This window comes from Hemicordylus capensis, chromosome 4 (genome assembly GCF_027244095.1).
Source record: "Hemicordylus capensis ecotype Gifberg chromosome 4, rHemCap1.1.pri, whole genome shotgun sequence".
NCBI classification, from domain to species: Eukaryota; Metazoa; Chordata; class Lepidosauria; order Squamata; family Cordylidae; genus Hemicordylus; species Hemicordylus capensis.
The window spans coordinates 75,736,171-75,755,714 of NC_069660.1; the positions used below are offsets into that span (position 1 = coordinate 75,736,171).

General features: G+C 43.5%; 1 protein-coding gene across 1 annotated transcript; it reads right to left on the minus strand.

Annotated features, from left to right (window-relative positions):
* Positions 1–367: 367 nt before the first annotated feature.
* LOC128323766 (green-sensitive opsin) lies at positions 368–18,252 on the minus strand. The gene is made up of 5 exons (XM_053247484.1): positions 17,892–18,252; positions 9,722–9,890; positions 2,382–2,547; positions 1,257–1,496; positions 368–616 (listed from the first exon to the last, which is right to left on the minus strand). Exons 1-5 carry the CDS (start codon positions 18,250–18,252, stop codon positions 485–487), a joined length of 1,068 nt encoding a protein of 355 aa, XP_053103459.1. The 3' UTR covers positions 368–484.
* Positions 18,253–19,544: the final 1,292 nt, after the last annotated feature.

Here is a 19,544-nt window from a genome sequence, read left to right on the forward strand (position 1 = left end):
CCTCCCCCACCAACAACCAGCAGCATCCAGAGACCTAGAGAGCATTTAATTTCCTTTTTGTATGTGTACAAGTGGGCAGGCAGGGTTGTCCTGACAAAAATAGAATGAGTTGGCAGGACCTTTCTAGTATTGCAATGCTGATGTTCAAAGATCTCAAATATGCATGCCAGAGAACATATCCATTTCCACAAATGAGGACTGAATGCATGAGCAGATATTTCCTCAAATGAATGCTTGCACAAATGGACACAGAATGCACACAACTATTGCATAGGGAGGTTAAATATAGTGTTTGTACAACTAGTTGTCTGAAAGGGGGGGTGCTGTACTGTGCACTCCTATATGTGAGGTATACAACATTTGTGCATAAGAGACTGAATGCATGAGAGTTGCTGGTGGAACACCAGCAATAAAATGGGTGAGCACATTTCTGTTTCCTGGTCCCAGCATGTGGCAGGTCACTGAAGGTCAAACTGTCCATAGCTTATGCAGGTGACACTTGGCTGGAGGAGACAGAGGATACCTCAGTCTTGCTCTGGGATACAGTTGATGAGACATCCTCATCCCCAAAGGGGTTCTTGCCACAGCAGATTGTGGTGACCATGCAGTTACGGAACTAGAAAGAAAGAGTAAAACAAAGATGTCTTGGAACAACTCAAGTATACTCCTCAGTTAAGGAAGCAGAGCTCCAAGGCAGACACTCTGGTACAAAGCAGAGAGTCTCTTCATGCCTCACTGGCTTGTCAACAATAGGAACATTAACCTATATCACAAAGAGGCAATTTCTGAGAAGCAACCTGATGGTCATTGGGATATTCCAAGTAGCTCTACATAGGATAGGATTAGGATAGACCAGGGCTGCTCAACTTTGGCCCTCCTGCAGATGTTGGCCTACAACTCCCATAATCCCTGGCTATTGGCCACCATGGCTGGAGATTATGGGAGTTGTAGTCCAAAAACAGCTCGGGGGGGCCTAAGTTGAGCAGACATGGGATAGACCCTCACAGCCAATTGGATTTGGACTTGACCACCAAGGATTGCTGTTGGCTCACACTGAAGTTTATCCTCAGAACCATATGGAAATTCAAAACTGTAATGGCAGCAAGCTACAAATCAGGATTCGGGTATTTTCTAGATTTGGGATGATGATTCAAAAATACCCAAAGCATATGTATATAGGAGTTTGCAGTGGAGTCTTCTCTGGAGATAAAAGGGTTTTTTGCTTTGTTTTTGTACTGATCCAGGGAGAATCTTACCTGTTTGTTCATGAGGACATAGATGATGGGGTTGTAGAGAGATGAACTCTTTGAGAAGAAGGCAGGCACTGACATGAGTGTAGCACTAAAGTCTGCCCCTTTGTTGGTGAAAATCCAGAATGCCACCACAGCATAGGGGGTCCAGGCAAGAAGAAATCCCAGCACCATCAGGATCACCATTCGGGTGACTTCCTTCTCAGCCTTCTGAGTGCTCGCAGACTCCTGCTGCTGAGCAGCTGCCTAAGGAACAAGTAGAAGACAGTGGCTCTCTCAGGTCAAGCAACACTGGGGTGAGTCATACATCACCCTCCCAGTGAGGAAGAGTATGGAATCAATCCTCCCTGCTGCCACCATTGCTTGTCTGGCCACCACCAGAAGTAGCCAGCAGACTGCTTTTCTCTAGCAGCCAAGAGAGCTGGCAGTGGGGGGCTGGTCCAGCATATGCTCCTCTTTGCATGGGGAAGGAGGTGTTGGGGCTAATCTCTTTACTCCCCCACCCTGCCACAGTTTCATTTATCTAGGCCACTAGAAACAGAAAACCTGCTGACTTCTTATGGTTAAGACAAGTGGCAGCAGTGCCTGGAGATTGGTGCCTGCACCCAGATCGAATCCAGATTCCTCTTGGAGTATGGTGGGTGCTAAGTGCTCAAAGCAATTTCTACCATCAGTCTTAGCTGTCCACTGTCATCTTCCAGTGGCCAAGACAAATGATGGCAATAGCAATGGGAGACTCATGCAATAGTTCATTAGGAAGGCAACATGAGTTAACCCTTACAGGGAACTGATGTCTAGTATAGTCAAGAGCAGTAAAACAGGGGCTATGGACACCTATGAAATGGGTCCCACTTAAAGAACCCTTGGGCATATGTAGTTCCCAATGATACATTTTACAAATGACTTATGGTTTTATCCTTCAGAATCCGCCCAGCATCTTGAGTTCCTTATATGGCAGAGATAAAACCTAGACATTGGCTGTATTAAAAGTCATGGCCAGATGTCTTTATGACACCTCTCAAACAATGTGGATGATGATCTGAAGAGCCCAGCTTCTAAGGAATGATTCATCACCACATTGCTTTCTGCCTCTCCCTCTCCATACCTTGAGTATGGAGGATGATACTCTACCTCTCGGACTTTGCATATGAGCCGCCCATAGGAAAAAAAGATGACCACCACAGGGATAATAAAGTGGATGAGAAACATATAGAGGACATAGGATTCATTGTGGTAATCAGGGTTGTGTGTGTAATAGTCTGGACCACAGGAGCACTGCATCCCCTCAGGTATATATCTGCAAAACAAGAAAGCAAGTTAAGGAAAAGGATTAGAATTTTTATTGTACATGAAGGCCTTGCATAAAGGCAAAAATCAAAAGCCAGGTCTGAGCATGTAGAAATTGAAATTCTCTTTGATCTCAGGGGCTCCTCCGAAGCTGAAATTCTCTCCTAATTTCAGGATTCCTCCCAAGGAGAACTTTCTCAGATGGTTTCTCCACATCCCTTATTGACTTGTAATAGAGTTGCCACCAGATTTCACCTCAAGTGAAGGATAGAGCTGTATTTTGATGTTTTTGCTTGGGTGAAACATCAGAAAAGATGAGAGGCCTCGTGCAACCCTGAGCTGACATCAACAAAATTTCAAGGTGAATTGTAAGGTCCCTGCTCAGGTGACATGTCTTAGGAGGTTTGAGGAAGCAAGAAGAGTTTTTATAAAACTATAAAATGTCCCAAGTTCTGAGGGGTGCCCACAAATTTCCAATTGATTGCATTAAGCCAGGCCTGCACAACATGAGGCCCGGGGGCTGGATTCAGCCCTCAGCAACTTTTTTACTGGCCCTCAGGTATCCTGCAGCAACACGGGAGCTGGAAACTGCCTTATTGTGCCATCCTGTGCATGCTTTCTCAGAAATATACTCCATGGTGTGCCCATTGAGGCTTACTCCCATGTAAGCATGCCTACCATTGCTGCTTGAAAGTAACAACAATTTAGGGACAGGAGAGGAGTTGGCATTTGTTTGGGGCTAGCATGCACTCTAGGGGCCCCACTGATTGAGCAGGGACAGGACCTATTCTCTGGCCACTATCCTTGGTTGAAACTATGGGTCCATTGACAAGAGGAATAGATGCACAAGTAACTAATAATATTTTTAATTTTAATGTAATAATGTGCTAAAAATTGACCTAAGCTCAGCCCCTGCACACCAAGTTGTGGATGGTTCCAGCCCACCAAGGCATTTGAGTTGAGCACCCTGCATTAAGCCATGACTGTGTTGGAGTGCCTTTATGTCAGTTTCCTCTTACATCATTTCCCTACTTTTGCCACTGCCTTCTACCCAAAACCAGATGCACCTAAGTCCCTTGTGGTAGCCCCCAATTGTCCCTATCCTGTTCTCAGCTAAGCTAATAATGCACCATTGTTTACTGTGAACTGGCATCACCATTTTTTCATGCACAACATTACACCACCATGCCAAAATAGCCCTGGGCACACTGAAGGTAAGCCCAGGGTCTTTCCGGAAGAATGTTCACTTGGTGCCCCCATCCTAAATCAACTATTGCTTCAGAATGCAGGTGCAGATTGGTGTTTTATGTATGATTAACTCCACTTCCTGCTTATTCTAAAGTAGCCAGACAGCATGCAATGGCCAGAGCATAGAGTAATTGTGGACAGTATTCATCTCCAGTATGTGTTGTCATGTTCAGGCAAAGTCAATGTGTCCAAGGGCCACTGTCTTTCCTCCTCCAGGGGCCTAATGGGTCTCTGTGTCACAGGAATGGTACCATGTCCACATCTAGGTTCATTGGGAGGATACAGCAAATGAGCTGAGAGTGTTTGCTGTTAGGTAGCATGTTGTGCATGGCTGTGTAACATCAGTTTGTTGTGACACTTGCTACCTCCCATAGGGAACTAGCGAGCTTTTTCTAATCTCTGTGCAGCTGAGTATGTGGTTGAACTTGTCAGACACCTGCTCGCTTTATGGCAAGCAGAATGAGGAAAATGACAGGGATTGCTTGGGTTCCTGAAGACAGCTGTAAACTCAAAGGTGTCTCGCATTTACTCCTGTTGAATGCAGTAAAGGGGGAAGCAGTACATCTTGGATCCAAATGCCTCTTCCAAAGGTTCTTATATCTATGTTGCATACCCCGGCAAAAACCAACCAAGTTTGCTTCTTCCAAAGGCTTCATGACACAACATGAGAGTGGCAGAAGAGGTGGCTACAAACAGGACCTGTTTAGGTAATGACTGAGTGGCATGATTCGCAGTCCCCTGTTGACAGTAGCAACCCACCGGGGCAGCTACACAACTTCAAAGGCAGCCTCAACAGTGAAGCAACAGGACCATTGCAAAATGCCTTAAAAAGGGTTCTGACCAGCAGTGCATGAGTTCCAATGGAAGGAACTGTTCCATTGGAACAGCAATGTTCCAATGCTGCACTCTTGCCCGCAACTGTGTCGTTACACCGTTGGGGCTGCCTTTGAAGTTGCACCACAGCCCCAGCAGAACACCACCATCAACACATCATGCACATCATGATGCACATCATGCCACCCAGTGATCCTGGGCTAATAATCCCTAAACTCACCTCCATATCTCATCTACACACAGATTAAAAGAATGATCAAGGTACAAACTACATATTACCATGAACATATAGGTACTGGCACTGAGCATCATACTGCCGATGGAAGAGTGGGGTGCACATGTTCCTTCCATCCTTCCCCAAACTCTGTGGCTGCTGCTTGAAAATGTTCAGAGTCTCTATGGCTCTTAAGGACATCTAAAGTCATCATTCTTAAGGCTCTTAAGGACATCTTAAGTCATCATTCTAGGATGCTTCTTCCAATTTTTCCTAAGTGAGAAGCATCCAACAGCATGGACATGACTCTTAGGAGCCATGGAGGCTCTCTGTGCATTTGCAAGCAGTGCACATGGGGTCTAGAGGACGGAAGGAGAGTGCGCACTCCATTGTTCCATCAGTGGGACTTCGTGGTATGTGAGCCACTGACAATGACATGTGATTAAAGAAGACCTATTTTCATGCTTGGATGTTGTACCATTTCCCACACAAGCAGCAGCCAATACGATGGGGCAGAAATGAGGAAAATTTGAGCACAAACATTGAGCACATGATGTGATCACCATGTGTCAGCTTTAACTAAATATGACCAGACATGAAAGGAGATGTGAGCTGGCAGTACCCATGCATTCATAGTAACATGTTATTTGGGCCTGAGAGGTTGAAATAAATTGAAAGAGACTCCTGACAAGATCTTGTTCTCTGTGGAGGGCAGAGCAGATAATGCAGCTGAGACCAAAGAATTCTATTTTGGAATTCCATCTTGAGTTAAATTCCACTTTGGAAATTGTTTTTCAAGTCTTGATAGAAATGCTCAAAAAGTCTGAATGGTTTGGGCAGTGAGTTGCTGGGGACTTGCGCAGTTGCACACCATTACACATTTGTGTTTGAATCTAGTAGCTTTCTGGTCTTCTGTCCAGGGCTGCAGCTTCATGTCTGTTAGTCTGGTACAGCAGAAGAAGCATTACATATGAATATATGAAGCTGCTTTCTGCTGAGCCAGACCATTGGTCCATCTAGCTCAGCGCTGTCTATGAAGGCTGATTGCAGCTCTCTACGCTTCCGAAAGGGGTCTTTCCCAGCCCTACTTAGAAATGCTGGGGATTGAACCTAGGATCTCCTGAATTCAAAGCACGTACTCTACTACTAAGTTACAGCTCCTCCTGTAAGATTACTTATCTTAAGCCACCAATTAATTTTCCTGGCCCTTCTATCAATGAACATAATGACGGTGACAGGAGTGCAATTATAAGGCGAGTTTATACTGTTCCAAACAATACTTTGGAAACTGAGCAGCTGAAGCCTAGTGTTAAGGACTGTGTGTAACATAATGTAATAACAGTGCATGCTCAAGCATTAATGCTCAGTAAGGCACTTACATATTATGTACTCTTATGTTCCACTTGTAAGATAGGAGGTGCCTGTTGATTTGCGCACCATTAGGACGCTATGAAAATTGCTACAATAAGCTTTGCTCCAGGAATGTGGTAAGATTTGATAACAGATGTCAAAGGACTGAAAAGTGGCTACTGATTTTGCATTTCCAAATATTAAACCTGAATCTTCGTGCTTAGGAACAGACGCTTATTTGGTGGAAAAGCTGATTAGCTGGGATCCAAACAACCTTGCAACTAGTTCCACATGCCCAAGGGGACATGTCTCTTAAACAGCCACCTTCAATGTCACAAGGCAACCAACTTTTTGTGATATGGCATGGAGGTCTGTTGTTCATAATGGGGAAAGTCAAAATCATGCTAGGCATGCTGAGAGTCTTGAATATATTAGAAGTAGTTCTTTGGATTCCAGCCCTTATGTGCAGTGGAGGGGGTGGGATTGTGAACCACTTCATATAGAATACAGTTCACATTCTTTTCTGTTTCAAACCCTGGATATGTCAAAATAAATGGATGCCATGGGAAATATTTGTGTGGGAAGACTGGATATGGATGCGCTCAATGAACTGTCTTCCATGGCATTAGTAAAGAAATCTTTAGTATTTCTACTGAACTGTAAATGTAAACTCGGGAAATGAAAGCTTTCCAGCACTATGCTCCAATTTTGATTATCACTCAGTTCCTCCCCAGTGTTGCTATTTAGAAGGAAACAGGACTTATCTGCACATCACAAAGGTATTATCTTTGCTTCCTCTACTTGCATGGGGAACCCCACTGACTTTAAGAATTACTCAAATGGATAGGGATTAATGGTTAAGGCTGACAAAATGGGACTCACAACTTTACTAAATTGAAGGTTAGTCTTTGCTGGAGCAGAAATAGATGCTGTATGTATGCTCACGCATGTGTGCATGCATGCATATATGCCCACACAAGTGTGCCTCAGGCTTTCCAGAGGAGAAAGCAGCTGTTAAATGGAGCACAGCAGGTGGAACATGGCATTAAATGATTGCATTACAAGCCGCCAGCACCTCCACTAAACTCACAACTAATACAGAGGATCTCTTTTGTAGTTTTGCTCTTGGTTTTCCTTTGCTTAGTAGCTTGGTCCTTTCAGCCTGAACAGCAGGAAGTTTAGAAGATTCAGGACAACCTGATGCCACAGTTAGTCCTCATTTTGCTTGAACAAAGTACTCTCTTGCTCAGAAACAGCCTACAATTGTAATACTAATGAACAGATGCAGGACTGGACTGCAATGATAGACTGAGCTACATAGTGGCCCAATGCGACAATTTTGGGGTTCTAAGGGAAGGCAGGACTGAGATCCATCAGCAGCAGAGTTTGGACTGCTTTCTGAGGCAAATAGCGGGAGGAGGGTATGAATCAGGACCCCAGTGGGAGAAAGAATTATATCCTCCTGTGACTGCTAATTAGAAAAAAAAATGATTTACATAAATGCTAAGCACACATAAACATCTCATCTAGTTTGTCTAGGGAATACTATAAAGAATCAGAAGGAGATGCATCTGCAAAGTTTTATCTGGAGCCCAAGTTGGGAATAGTACAAATAGGATGTAAAACATGCCTGCAGTTCTTAACAGAGTGCAAAGGATGTTTGTAAAGCTCAATCATCTGATGTTATGTTTCTGGGCAGTATTTATTTAATTTAAAATATTTACAGTATATCTCGCCCCTCCAGTGAAATACTGCTCAGGGCAGTTCACAACAACAAAATAAAACAGCATACAATTAAATGCACAGCCAAACAGATAAAGCACTAGACGGTATAAAATAAATCAATTAAAAGCTACCCAATTAAAATTTAAAAAACTCAGACTGTACTAAAAAAAATTTAAAAGCTCTTTAAAAAATTGTTTTAAGGCAGTATCTGAAAACAGGGAGTTTGAAGTCGAGGAGTTTCCACAGGACAGACTTAGATAAGTGGCTTCTCACCCAATATTTGGTTCATGGGAAAGCTTCACAATATGCTCACAACTCAGCCTTCAATTGCCATATCACCTATCTCTCAGTGTACTTTGGCAGCATTGCAAGAAATATATTGAGCTGTGACCTTGGTATGTTGAGAAGCACACACACAATAAAGGTGTGCACAAACTGAAGTTTGGACACCGGTTCGATTTGGACAAGGTCTGAACCGGTTCAGCACCATGGAGAGGGGAACGGCTAGCAGGAGCTTTAAGAAAGAGGAGAGCATGTCCTTACCTGCTCTCTGCTGCCCCATGCAGCTTCCTGCTGAGGTGGTGCTCATCTCAAGTACCGGCATGCACATGGCATCCACACATGCACAAGCACCATTTGCGCGGCCAGCATGGTGTTGCAAATAGTGCCCGCGGATGCATGCATACCATGTGCATACTGGCACCGCGCACGGCTACTTGGGACAAGCACTGCCCCAGCAGGAAGCTGCTCTTTCTTAAAGCTCCCGCTTTCCTCTTAAAGCTCCCACTTGCTGCCCCGAAGCGCTGAACCAGTGCTCGAACCTCAGTTTGTGCACACCCTTCTCACACCATCACTTTAAGATATTCCAAACAGTGCACCAAGCTAGTCAACCCACATTTTCAATTAGTGCTGTCCCAAAATTCTCACTGAAGGATTTTCGGCCTTAAATTTAGGGTGGCAGGCAAAATTCAGCAAGGCTGAAACCGGAAGAAATTTCAAGCAGGATCCAGAGACATTCTGAGAAAGTTTCAGAGGCAGCTTTCCACTGGTTGGTGGCAAGCATCTGCCCTTTTTTTCTTGCATCTGTCCCTGTTTCTTCTTTGGCAGTGGCAGCAATTGTGATGTGAAGCTCTTTGTGGTAGCTCCACTAGATGCCATGTGATTTTCCTCTCCCCAGAATTCTGCAGGAAATTGTGCTACATCCTGACATAGTGTCATTCCAAGGACTTCTGAGTGTGGGGGTATGGCAGCCACCAATGAGCTGAAAAAATTCTCCTAATTTATCAGACCCTACTGGAGAAGGTGGTGTTCTCAGAGGAAGAGAAAACAGTAGGTGGGCATTTCAGATTCAGACTTCCTATCAATACACTAGTGAATTGGCCTGAAAATAGAGAGTAAATGGTTGCACTGAGAATGATACCTCTAACTAAAACTTGAGATACCTCCATTCTCCTCCAGAAGTGATGCTGGAGTGATTAGCTGATGAAGCAAACATACTAACAGGCCTCCAGAGTAATCTGGAGGTCCCATCTGTGTGATTAACATTTGCAAATATCCATAGCTGTGCATTCAGATTTTACTAATTATCATGTGAATACAGAGAAATTCTATATACAGTCCGGCCAAAACAGAGTCCAATTCTGCTGCCCTGTTCACTGTTGCCTATCAAGTGCCAGCTCATGTAAATAAACGGGGAAGATGTCAATGAAAGCAGTTGGGGATCGGGTATATACTGCTCTCATCATCACTGCGCAACTGACTAGTTTAATTTGAGTATATAGACAAAAGTACAATAGTGCTTAATCTTACTTACCTGGACCAACCAAAGAGGGGTGGACATGCACAGGATAAGGACATAACCCAAGTAAAAGCAATGCCCATCATGGCATGGGTGGAAGAGAAGCGGAAGTTGCCCATGGGTTTGCAGACCACGATATAGCGCTCTATGGCCAGGACAACCAGAGACCAGAGGGCAACTTGACCTGCAAGTGGTATGGGTGAGTTGGAGAGACACACATAGACAAAGCAATGTAAGACAGAGGTGCTGGCCAGGAGAGGGCTCTCTTTTCGAGAGCCTACCTAATTTAGGTAACATTAACACTGCATTAACCAGTAGCATGGTTTCTTGGTCCCAGCCCAGAATGGGAGACCAGATACTTGTGGTTTGCCATTCCTAAGAGCTCATCTGAATTTGCATTCAACAAGTAGATAATCTGCAAGACCTGTGGTGCATTGCATGGCCATGTAAAAGCCAGTTATAACCATTCATAACACTAATCAAATGCCATCCATGTTACAAGTATTATCGTACTTTGTGTACACGAGTGTCTGGGTCTATTAATCTATTTATCAAAAGTAATCAAAACTCAAGGGATTAGCTGAGCTAAAGCTGTGCCATAAGCCTGTTAATACCTCCAGCATGTGATTATCCAGTGATAAGGACACAGGGTTTCAGCAAATGCAGCTTTTAAGTTTAGACTGTTTTCCCCCTTCCCATACTGAAATAGAAACCCCCACATTTCTTAGTTGAGCATATTTCTGCACCAGAGGCCCTCTTGTTTCCGTTCTTGTCATTACAGTTTGATTCTCTTTGTCTGACACTGGGTTCCTTCCCTTCCTAAACATTTCTGACTGACAGAGAACATTTCTCCGCTGCTCAGGTTTGGTGGGTTCAGAAGTGAACAAACAACAAACACAATGTATACAGAGATCTCCACCAAAGAATTGCAAACCACCACAACAAAAAAGATCCCTACTATGAACACATATCACTGTTAATGTACCATGAACGAGGTACAAGCAATAGCTACCATGAGTGTAACACACATAAACGACTAAAGAACGACCCCCAGCTAACTGAGCAAAGAGACACCTTTAAAAGTGGTGATTATCTTATCTTTAGCAGGGGAGAGCAACTGGCCCTATTCAACCCCAGCATAGCATCCCTTCAGTGGCTGTTGCTGGTGTCTACCTTATGTTTCTTTTTAGATTGTGAGCCCTTTGGGGACAGGGGACCATCTTCTTTATGTATTATTTATTTTTCTATGTAAACTGCTTTGAGAATTTTGTTGAAAAGTCGTATATAAATATTCGCCTTTGTTGTAGTAGTAGTAATAGTAAAGGCAATATAAGCACAGATATGACAAATCTATATGAAGAATAAAGAATCACATGTACAAGTCAAAAGTTCAAGACAGTGACCCAATGACCTCCGTTTTGAAAGCAATTCTTTGTCAAATGCAAGAATATATTCTTCTAGATATTGAAACTTCCAAACCAAACATGGATGCTAGAATATTATATCACATTTATTTATTTATTTATTTATTTATTTCTCTATCAGATTTTATACCACCTGAAATGTACCTCTCTAAGCAGTGTACAAAATTCAAAAATCAGCACAGATTAAAATACAACACAATTAAAACAGTAGCATAAAAACAGAAATAAAAAGTAACATAAAACAAATATTAAAACAAATTATTAAAATTAATTCTAATTAAAAGCCTGTGAGAACAGGTGAGTCTTGAGGGTCTTCCTGAAAACAAACAGAGAAGGGGATACTCTTATTTCAGCAGGGAGCATATTCCAAAGCTTGCTTTAGAACATTTCCAAAAGCTCCATACTGGCTGCCAGCTGAATACAACTCTTAAGCAAGGCAGAAACAACCTTGGTTCTGCAGCTGGAGAATGCAGGAACTGGACTTGGGTGGGTTCAGATGTTATGCCTTCTGGGAGTGTGTGTTCTCCCATCCTGATATATCCCAATTTTCCCACTTTCAGACCAGCCAGTGATAGTATAAACCTGCTTGCTTTCTTCTTCGTTCACAGCCATGAAAATCAGACAACAAAGGACTGCCCACAAGACGTAATTTGATCTTAATAATTTTATTATATTTAATTTGATTTGCTGTATCTATTGTATTGTATATTGTGTGTGTGGTGGGGTGGGGGGGGGTGTTTTGGCTTTTGTGTACCTGATTACTGAGCGTAAATAAAGTCTTCCTTCCCTCCCTCCCTCCTTCCTTCCTTCCTTCCATAATCTGTCACATTCATGGAGCTCAAAACAGTTTGGCACTGCAGCATACAGGTAAACATGCAGGAAGCACTAGGAGATCAGCATGAGCTGTGCAGTCTCAGATGTGATAAATATAAGCCTAACGGATCATACCAAAGGTCTACAACAGTACCAAGTCCAGCATTCTGTTTCACAGAGTGACCAGCTAGATGCAGAATTGAAAGCAATAGCCCTCCCCTGCTGAGTTATATTGCCTCTGAACATGAAGGTTCCACATAGCTATAATGACTAAAAGAGTATGTAGATTGCTTAAAATATGCACATGAATAGTATTAACTTTTCTAAAAATGGTGGACATCCTGAACATGGATTTCCTGCATTGTGTCTGGTTGTTGCGCCCTCAGGAACTGCTCCCCGACTTCCCTCTGCCATGGAATGCAAGCTCACCTGAGAGCACTTGAGCTTTCCTGTGGCTCCAGCCTCCCAGCAGCCCCTGTAAAAGGAAGCAGGAAGAAGCTACTGGCAGGCTGGTCAACAGTTCCCATATAGACCTCCTTGCTGAGCTGTGTGCTTTCGCCATGCTTTGCCTCGACTGTCCCTGAATCTTGCCATATCTGTTTGCCTGTTTCCTGAAATTCTATATTATTGATACTATTCATTTCCCTCTGATCCAGCAATGCTGCTTATGTCCTGGCTAGGCCCTTTTAAGTTAATCTTTCAGTGATATGGAATGTTTTTCTTCTGCTCCTCCCTGGCACAGCATGGATCCTTCTCCAAATGAAACGGATTCCAGGCCTTTTCAGAACTATGATATTCTGATGCCATATAGTGGTGTGGTAAAGGTAAAAGTGTGCTGTCGACCAACTCCTGGCGAGCAGAGCCCTGTGGTTTTTCTTTGGTAGAATACAGGAGGGGTTTACCATTGCCATCGCCTGCACAGTATGAAATGACACCTTTCAGCATCTTCCGATATCGCTGCTGCCTGATATAGGTGTTTCCAGCGGGGATTCGAACCAGCAACCTCTGGCTTGCTAGTCAAGTCATTTCTCCGCTGTGCCATTAGGTGGGACTGCTAGCTTAATAACTACAAGCATGCATTTCTTCTCTTAAGGCATGACCATGCTAGTGTTTTTTTATAGGTTGGTTGTTGTACTACAGTTTGTAATGTGGATTAAGTACATGCTTCACTATTTTCCAATGAAATCAATGAAATTAGAAAAGTGCTCCATTGTTGGCTACATCTCTTTGGCTGTGTATGAAAAAAAATCCTCAGTGCTTTTTGTTTCAAGCTGTAACTTAGAGAAAGTTGTGAGGGGAAACACACCCTGACATCCTGACAAATGCTACACATGTGCAGCCAAAAGAAACACATGTGTAGTGGATGCACTCCCCATACATGGGTGCTTGCACATGGGAGGGGGTGTTTTTCACCAATATCTGGTTCCCCTGGGAGAACTTTGTGCTATGTGCAAATATGTCACTGAGGGCTGCACTGTGCTTTGCACAGAGCACTTCCAGGGGAAGGGGAGAACTACTAAGATCACCCACACACAAGCACCCACACTTCAGAAGGAGGGATGCATCTGCTGTATGTGTGCTTCTTTAGGCTGCGTGTTATGTAGTGCAATGTCAGGATCTACCCCTGCTCAGACTCTGGGGAATCCTCAGAGGAGGACCCCTGCATGGCCCAAGGGGAATCTTTGTCAGAGGACCCTGACGTGACCCTTGGAGAGCCTCTGACCAGGGAAGACTCCAGCTTGGCCCAGGAAAAACGCCAGGTCAAGGAGGATCCCAACAGGCCTCTTGAGGAGGACTTTAGTACAGTGCCCATGGAGACCCAGACTGGGGAGGACTCTGACAGAGCCCCTGTCAAGACCTCCCAGAGCAATGACACTGAAGATTCCCAACCATCTACCTCCTGGGATTTCCCAACCTCTCCAGATCCCCAGGGGAACCCTAGTGAGTCTGATACAGAGGAGCTGCCCGGTGCCCAGGACCGCCATCGCCATCAAGCCCAAGCCAACCTTCCGGAGTGGTGAGGAAGTGCTCACCTGGTTTGCTGGGAAATGTCCTCCTTAGGAGCAAGAGGTCTACTGAGGAGGAATTTTAGGACCAGCTCCAGCTGTAATGCTTAATAAGCCAGAGATCAGCTATCAGCTGGATTCCAGAATCTCAGATGGCTGCTGGTACAACAGTTCTGTTAGCTGTGTTCTCCAGCTCCCTAGTGCCAGTCCCATTGCAGAAATACCCTCCAGTCTCTTTCCTCTTGAGCAGCCTTGACATCTAGCCTCAGCATTGCCCAGCCCGCAATCAAGTCTGAGCACCAGCCAGCCCTGCAATCCTGCCAGCATTGCTCTAGCTTGGAGCTTTTTCAGAGGGCAACTTTACTGCGACTTTACTTTGGGCAGGGGCGTAACTATAATAGGGCAAGGGGAGACAGTTGTCTGTGGGCCCACTGCCTTGTCCCCCCCGAGGCAAGTCACATGACTGACTCCCCCAGCCACGCACCCACCTGGGCTTCCTTCAGTTGTATTTATTCTCTGAAACTGATGTGTGTGTTAAGACCTGGAGTTACCAGAACAGCATGTCCTTCTCTAGTACCATTAAACGACTTGCATCATCCACAAATAACAAAACCTTTTTAAAAATAACTTAGGATGATGTTCTATTGTGGCACATTTTATATATATATACACACACACACACACACTTCAGTGAGGGGCGTCATCTTGTCTCTGGCCCCACTCCAACCTTGCTACACCCCTGACTTTGGGAATGTGGCTGTGCATTCACATATCAGCCAGATCTACCCCGATGTCTGCATGATATTTCAGAGAGTACTTCATGCACAATTTGGGTTTTCCCCACTGTACTAGAACCTAGCCCAATTTATGTCTGGGGTTAAAAAAAATCCTCTTTTTGTGTTGGAGTATCTGTTATGCCCCTAACTTGTGGTAAACCCGTGACAAAGCCTGCTGTCTGAAAAGCCTCCTGGTGAATGTTCACCCACATCTCACTGACCCTATGAAGGCAGGACATGTAAGCTGGTAAATCACCCATTATCCTTAATAGTCTGAAAGGTCAACATATTTATTATCTGTTTTTCAGAGGGCATATTGAAGTATCCCTGGGGAAAGTGGGTATTTCTTCTCTTGCGTCACCCCAAACTACAGTGGGAAATCATGCCCCTGACAGCATAGCTCCCTTTGCACATTGAACAGCCTACTTTGGTCCTGCAAATCCTCCTTTAAACTATAAACAATAGGGGGGACACCTGTGCAGAATTCCCTTTGCAGTGTGATCACAGCTGCACCAGCTGTGTCCTTTTTCAGCCCCTTTTGGAGATGTGTCCAGCAGAATAAGAAGTGACATTCTTCATCTATTTGAGCATTAGACAAAATGTGAGACATTTGTGATACATGAGATCTTCCTCAAGCCCAGGGAATAACAATACTGACTTGATCTAGTTTGGGGAGAGTCTTTAATTTATCAGTGCTAAAGCTTTCAAGGGAATCATTCCTCATCATCTATTTGCTTCTCCATCATGAAGAACTGTGGATATTTTATGGGATCCACATAGAAAATGCAGAATAAATAAAGAATGCTTTTTAAAATGTTATGTTGGCATGCGTACACACACATGCACGCAGCCTTACACGATGAAGATCATAAGGGCTCCCACACACACACACCCTTGCATATATAAGATGCTAATTATATTAAAACGCTAGCTGGGTTTAGCCCTGGAGTGATGTCAGTGTGGCTGCATCAAAGATAAACTGATGCAACCTATCAGAATCTGTCTTGTCCTTGAAACAGAAAGATATGCAGTCTGGGGAGGGGAAGGCAAAGATTCAGTAGTGTATAATTTGGATTCTCTCTGTAGGGCATAGTGACAATGGATCATAGAGGTTGCATAGGGAAATGCTTGCGAAAATGTTGTTAAACTGACAAATATTTCCAAAATGTTTCTAGTCAGCTTGCCACAGGGGTCAGGATTTGAGATGAGCAATTCAATTTTCTACTGTTGGAAATTTTTGAGCAAGAGTCTAGTGTCACTGGCTAACATTCTGACTAAATTACTTGAGGGAAGTCCCATTGAAATTAACAGGGCAAATTAGGGACTTCCCTTGAGCACTTTAGTCAGCCCCAATGTTTTTTTTACAGCACGTATCGACTGCTTTTCCATAAAATGATGAAAGTGTCATACAATCAAAAGAATAAAACCAATATCAATCAATAAAACAGCATAAAAATAAACCATAATCTCAAAGCAGAAAACAAAACACGGCAGCAAGTCCATTAAAATCTCATCCATCAAGTTAGTGTAAATAAATACCTGTTTGAATAAAAAGGGTTTGGCACCAAGATGAAATGCAGAGGGTATACAGCCATCAACCATACTTAAGGGGGAAGTGAGTTCCATAGTCAGCAGACCACCACAGGAAAAGCCTAACGCTGGCTCACCATCAATTGCACCTCTATATATAGCGGGACCCAGAGCATGCCTCAAGCTAAGGTCCTCATTGTATGGGCAGAACCATATAGGGCTTTAATTATAACTATCAATTGAAGTATATGTATATGTAAATGTATATGCAGCAGCCATCATCTGTCAGTACATAATACAGCTACCTTGCTGAAGCTAAGCAGGTCTTGGTCAAGTTGGTGCTTGGATGGGAAATTGCTTGAGAACCTTCTGTAGGATGCCTTGAGTTCCATCGTGGAAGAAAGGTGAGATATAAAGGCAACAAAGGAATAACCTTACACCTTAAAAATTATGGCGTTCAGATGCATGAATTTGCCTTCTGGGTCATCTCCATGTACCTCTTGCCAGCAGAAGTGCTCTCAGGCAAAGTAGTATTTGCAAGCAGAAAGGACCTGGAGCCATATTTTCTATTTGCTTTCTGGAGCTCAGTCTTCTTTACTACAGATATTGTGTGTGGTAACTCACTGAAGATGTTATGAAACAACATCATCAAGTCTACTGGGTTTCAAGAGTTTAGGAAACTTAAACTCTTCTGTCATTCAGAAATGACAGAATTTCTATGCTGAAAGTATTTTCATGTCAGAAATATTATGCAACTCACTGTCGACTGCAATGCATGACTACACATACACGTATTTTGCTGTGTGCACAGTGATTCCCATCCATAAATGTTGTCATGTTTGAACTCTAAAGGAGCCCCAAGTTTTTGAACCTGCAGTTATAACATGTCACAAAAGACTTCATTTTCTATATGGGGCAAAAAGAAGGGGAGTAATATTTTGTGAGTTAGGACACTAATGTTTCAAATCAGAATAATAAATAATTTGGCACTCCTGGGTGGGGGGTGTTAGGTCAAAATAAGTTACTTACATCTCAATACATGAAAAAGCTTTAATATTTTAATAGTATTCCTTCTATTTTTGCAGCCAATATACTTTACTTTGACGTTTCACTGGATCCCCTGTCAGTTTTATATCAAACCGACAGATTCTGAAAAGCTTCAGAAAGTCACTATAGCCCTATTCAGACATGATGTTGTACAGATGTACAGATATCTCTTCATTCATAACATGTTTTTTGTACTTTACCTTGTACTGTACCTTGATTCTTATAAATGTGAACCTGGTTACAGGCCCCTCAAATGTCATGTATGGATAGGAAGTGAACTACTCTACCTGCGCTCAGCTCAACATAACATAGGAATAACTGTACCAGTGTACAAATCTGTACCTGAGTACACCGTATACTCCTCATACAAGTGCTGAACATTACACATGAATAGGGCTTATATGGCCACGAGAATGGGCCAGCTCTTTTCAGATGCACCAGATAGTACCATTCAAGATATGTGGAAAGGAACCCAGGACATGCAGAACAAATTGAGCCAACTACACACACCACAGCTCTCCATGGCTAAGTTAAACATGGGCCACTCCTTCCACGCAATGCTGCTCACTACTCCCCTCATGGATCTTACCTCCCAGTGTTGCAAAGAAGCCCTCAATGGCACAGCCGATGGGACCAAATATGAAGTAGCCATTCCAGGCTGTGTAGAAAGTGACTGTGAAGCCAAAGCAGGCCATGAAGAGGTCTGCTACTGCCAGGTTAACCAAGATATAGTTGAGCGGCTGCCGCAGCTTCTTATGTTTGAAGGTCACAAGAAGGGTGAGGATGTTGATGGGCAGCCCAGTGGAGATGAGGAAGAAGATATAGCAGCACACAAGTTTGTACTTCCATGGTTCAGCTAGATAATACTGGGGGTATTCAAAGGGACTTCGCACCAGCCCTGATTTATTGGAGAGTGGCACATAGAAATTGGTACCTTCCGTTCCATTCATGGTTTGCTTATTTAATCAATTGCTATTTTGCTGTCCTTTTTAAACCAATTTATTTGGGGAGTTTTCTCCCAAACCTTGATAATGTTTTTAAAAATTCTAAAGAAAGAAGCAAATCCCCTAAGGGAACACAGAGCTGGTGCGTCTGCCCTCATCTATGTCCTGCGGCTGGCGGAGCCAGGATCCAAAAGGGTGTTTTATACCCTCTGCCCAGTTCTGCTGGAGGAGAGGAAGTGGGGGAGGGTAGGAAGGGAGGATTAGGGTCTAGGCTAACTTTATATGACAAGGGCAATGGGATTGAGAGGGGCTGATGCTTTAAGCACCCTCTAAGCAGCTAGTTGGCCCCAAAACCTGCTTTAAGGCGTATTAATTTCTATTAAGTGTTTAATATTATTTAAGGGGTTTGGTTTATTTAGAAATGAGGGAGGTGGTGTAGGGGAGTGTTGGGTTCATCGAAAAATACAGAAAAGGAGAGACGGAAAGCTTTTGTTACCATCTGAAGTTGCTTCCTTGCTATTATATACTACTGTTTCAATATAATAGTAATAAAACTGTGTGGTCTGAAAAACTGTCCAACTATGCAAGATATAATGAATCTGAATCAATAAAAGTATATCTATATGCCTCAATAAAACTAATATAAAATGAGCATTGAGATACTCTCTGTGTCCAGCTGGAAAGTCCAATGGTTCATTTCAAAATCACCGATGAAATGGGAGAAGTATGGATGAATGTTCCCAGTACAATGTTTTAATTAGAAAGTGAAACAGTGAAAAAGTGATTTTGGCAGCATCTGATCCCTCCTGTGTTGTTGCCAGATGTGTTTCAACTATATCAAGCCTTCTTCAGTGGCAATTGTCTACTATTAGTCTCCACCCAACATTAGGATTGAACTGCCGTTGGCGTCTCCCATCTAACTGGCAGATTATTGTCTGCATTTCGTAAGTGTGTGCACATGCACAAGTGCATATGTACAATTGCAGCAGAAAATATGCTTTTGTTATATGCCTTCCAAGCTCTAAGAAGGGAGTGTGTGTGGAACTGTGCATATAACCTAGTGGTAGCAGCTGAGAGGGGCATTTGGGAAAGAGTGCTGGTGTCGTGGAGTGGCTAAGGATCTGAGCTCTGAGAAGTCACCAGTTCAAGTCTCACCTCAGCTATGGACCTGCTAGGGAGACTTAAAACAAAACACCCCTATGGTCCTTCCTCCTTGCAATATTAGGATGATTGTAGGATCATTCACATGACCAATAGTCCCAGGGTTGGGGAGAGGTGGGGGGAAGGCAGGAGTGTTC

Coding starts and splice junctions, on each gene's coding strand:
- LOC128323766 (XM_053247484.1), bottom strand. CDS start 18,252: ATGAATGGAACGGAAGGTACCAATTTCTATGTGCCACTCTCCAATAAA. Junction 1,497..2,381: donor TCATATGCAAAGTCCGAGAG/GTAGAGTATCAT, acceptor CTTGTTCCTTAG/GCAGCTGCTCAGCAGCAGGA. Junction 617..1,256: donor ATGTCCTCATGAACAAACAG/GTAAGATTCTCC, acceptor CTTTCTTTCTAG/TTCCGTAACTGCATGGTCAC.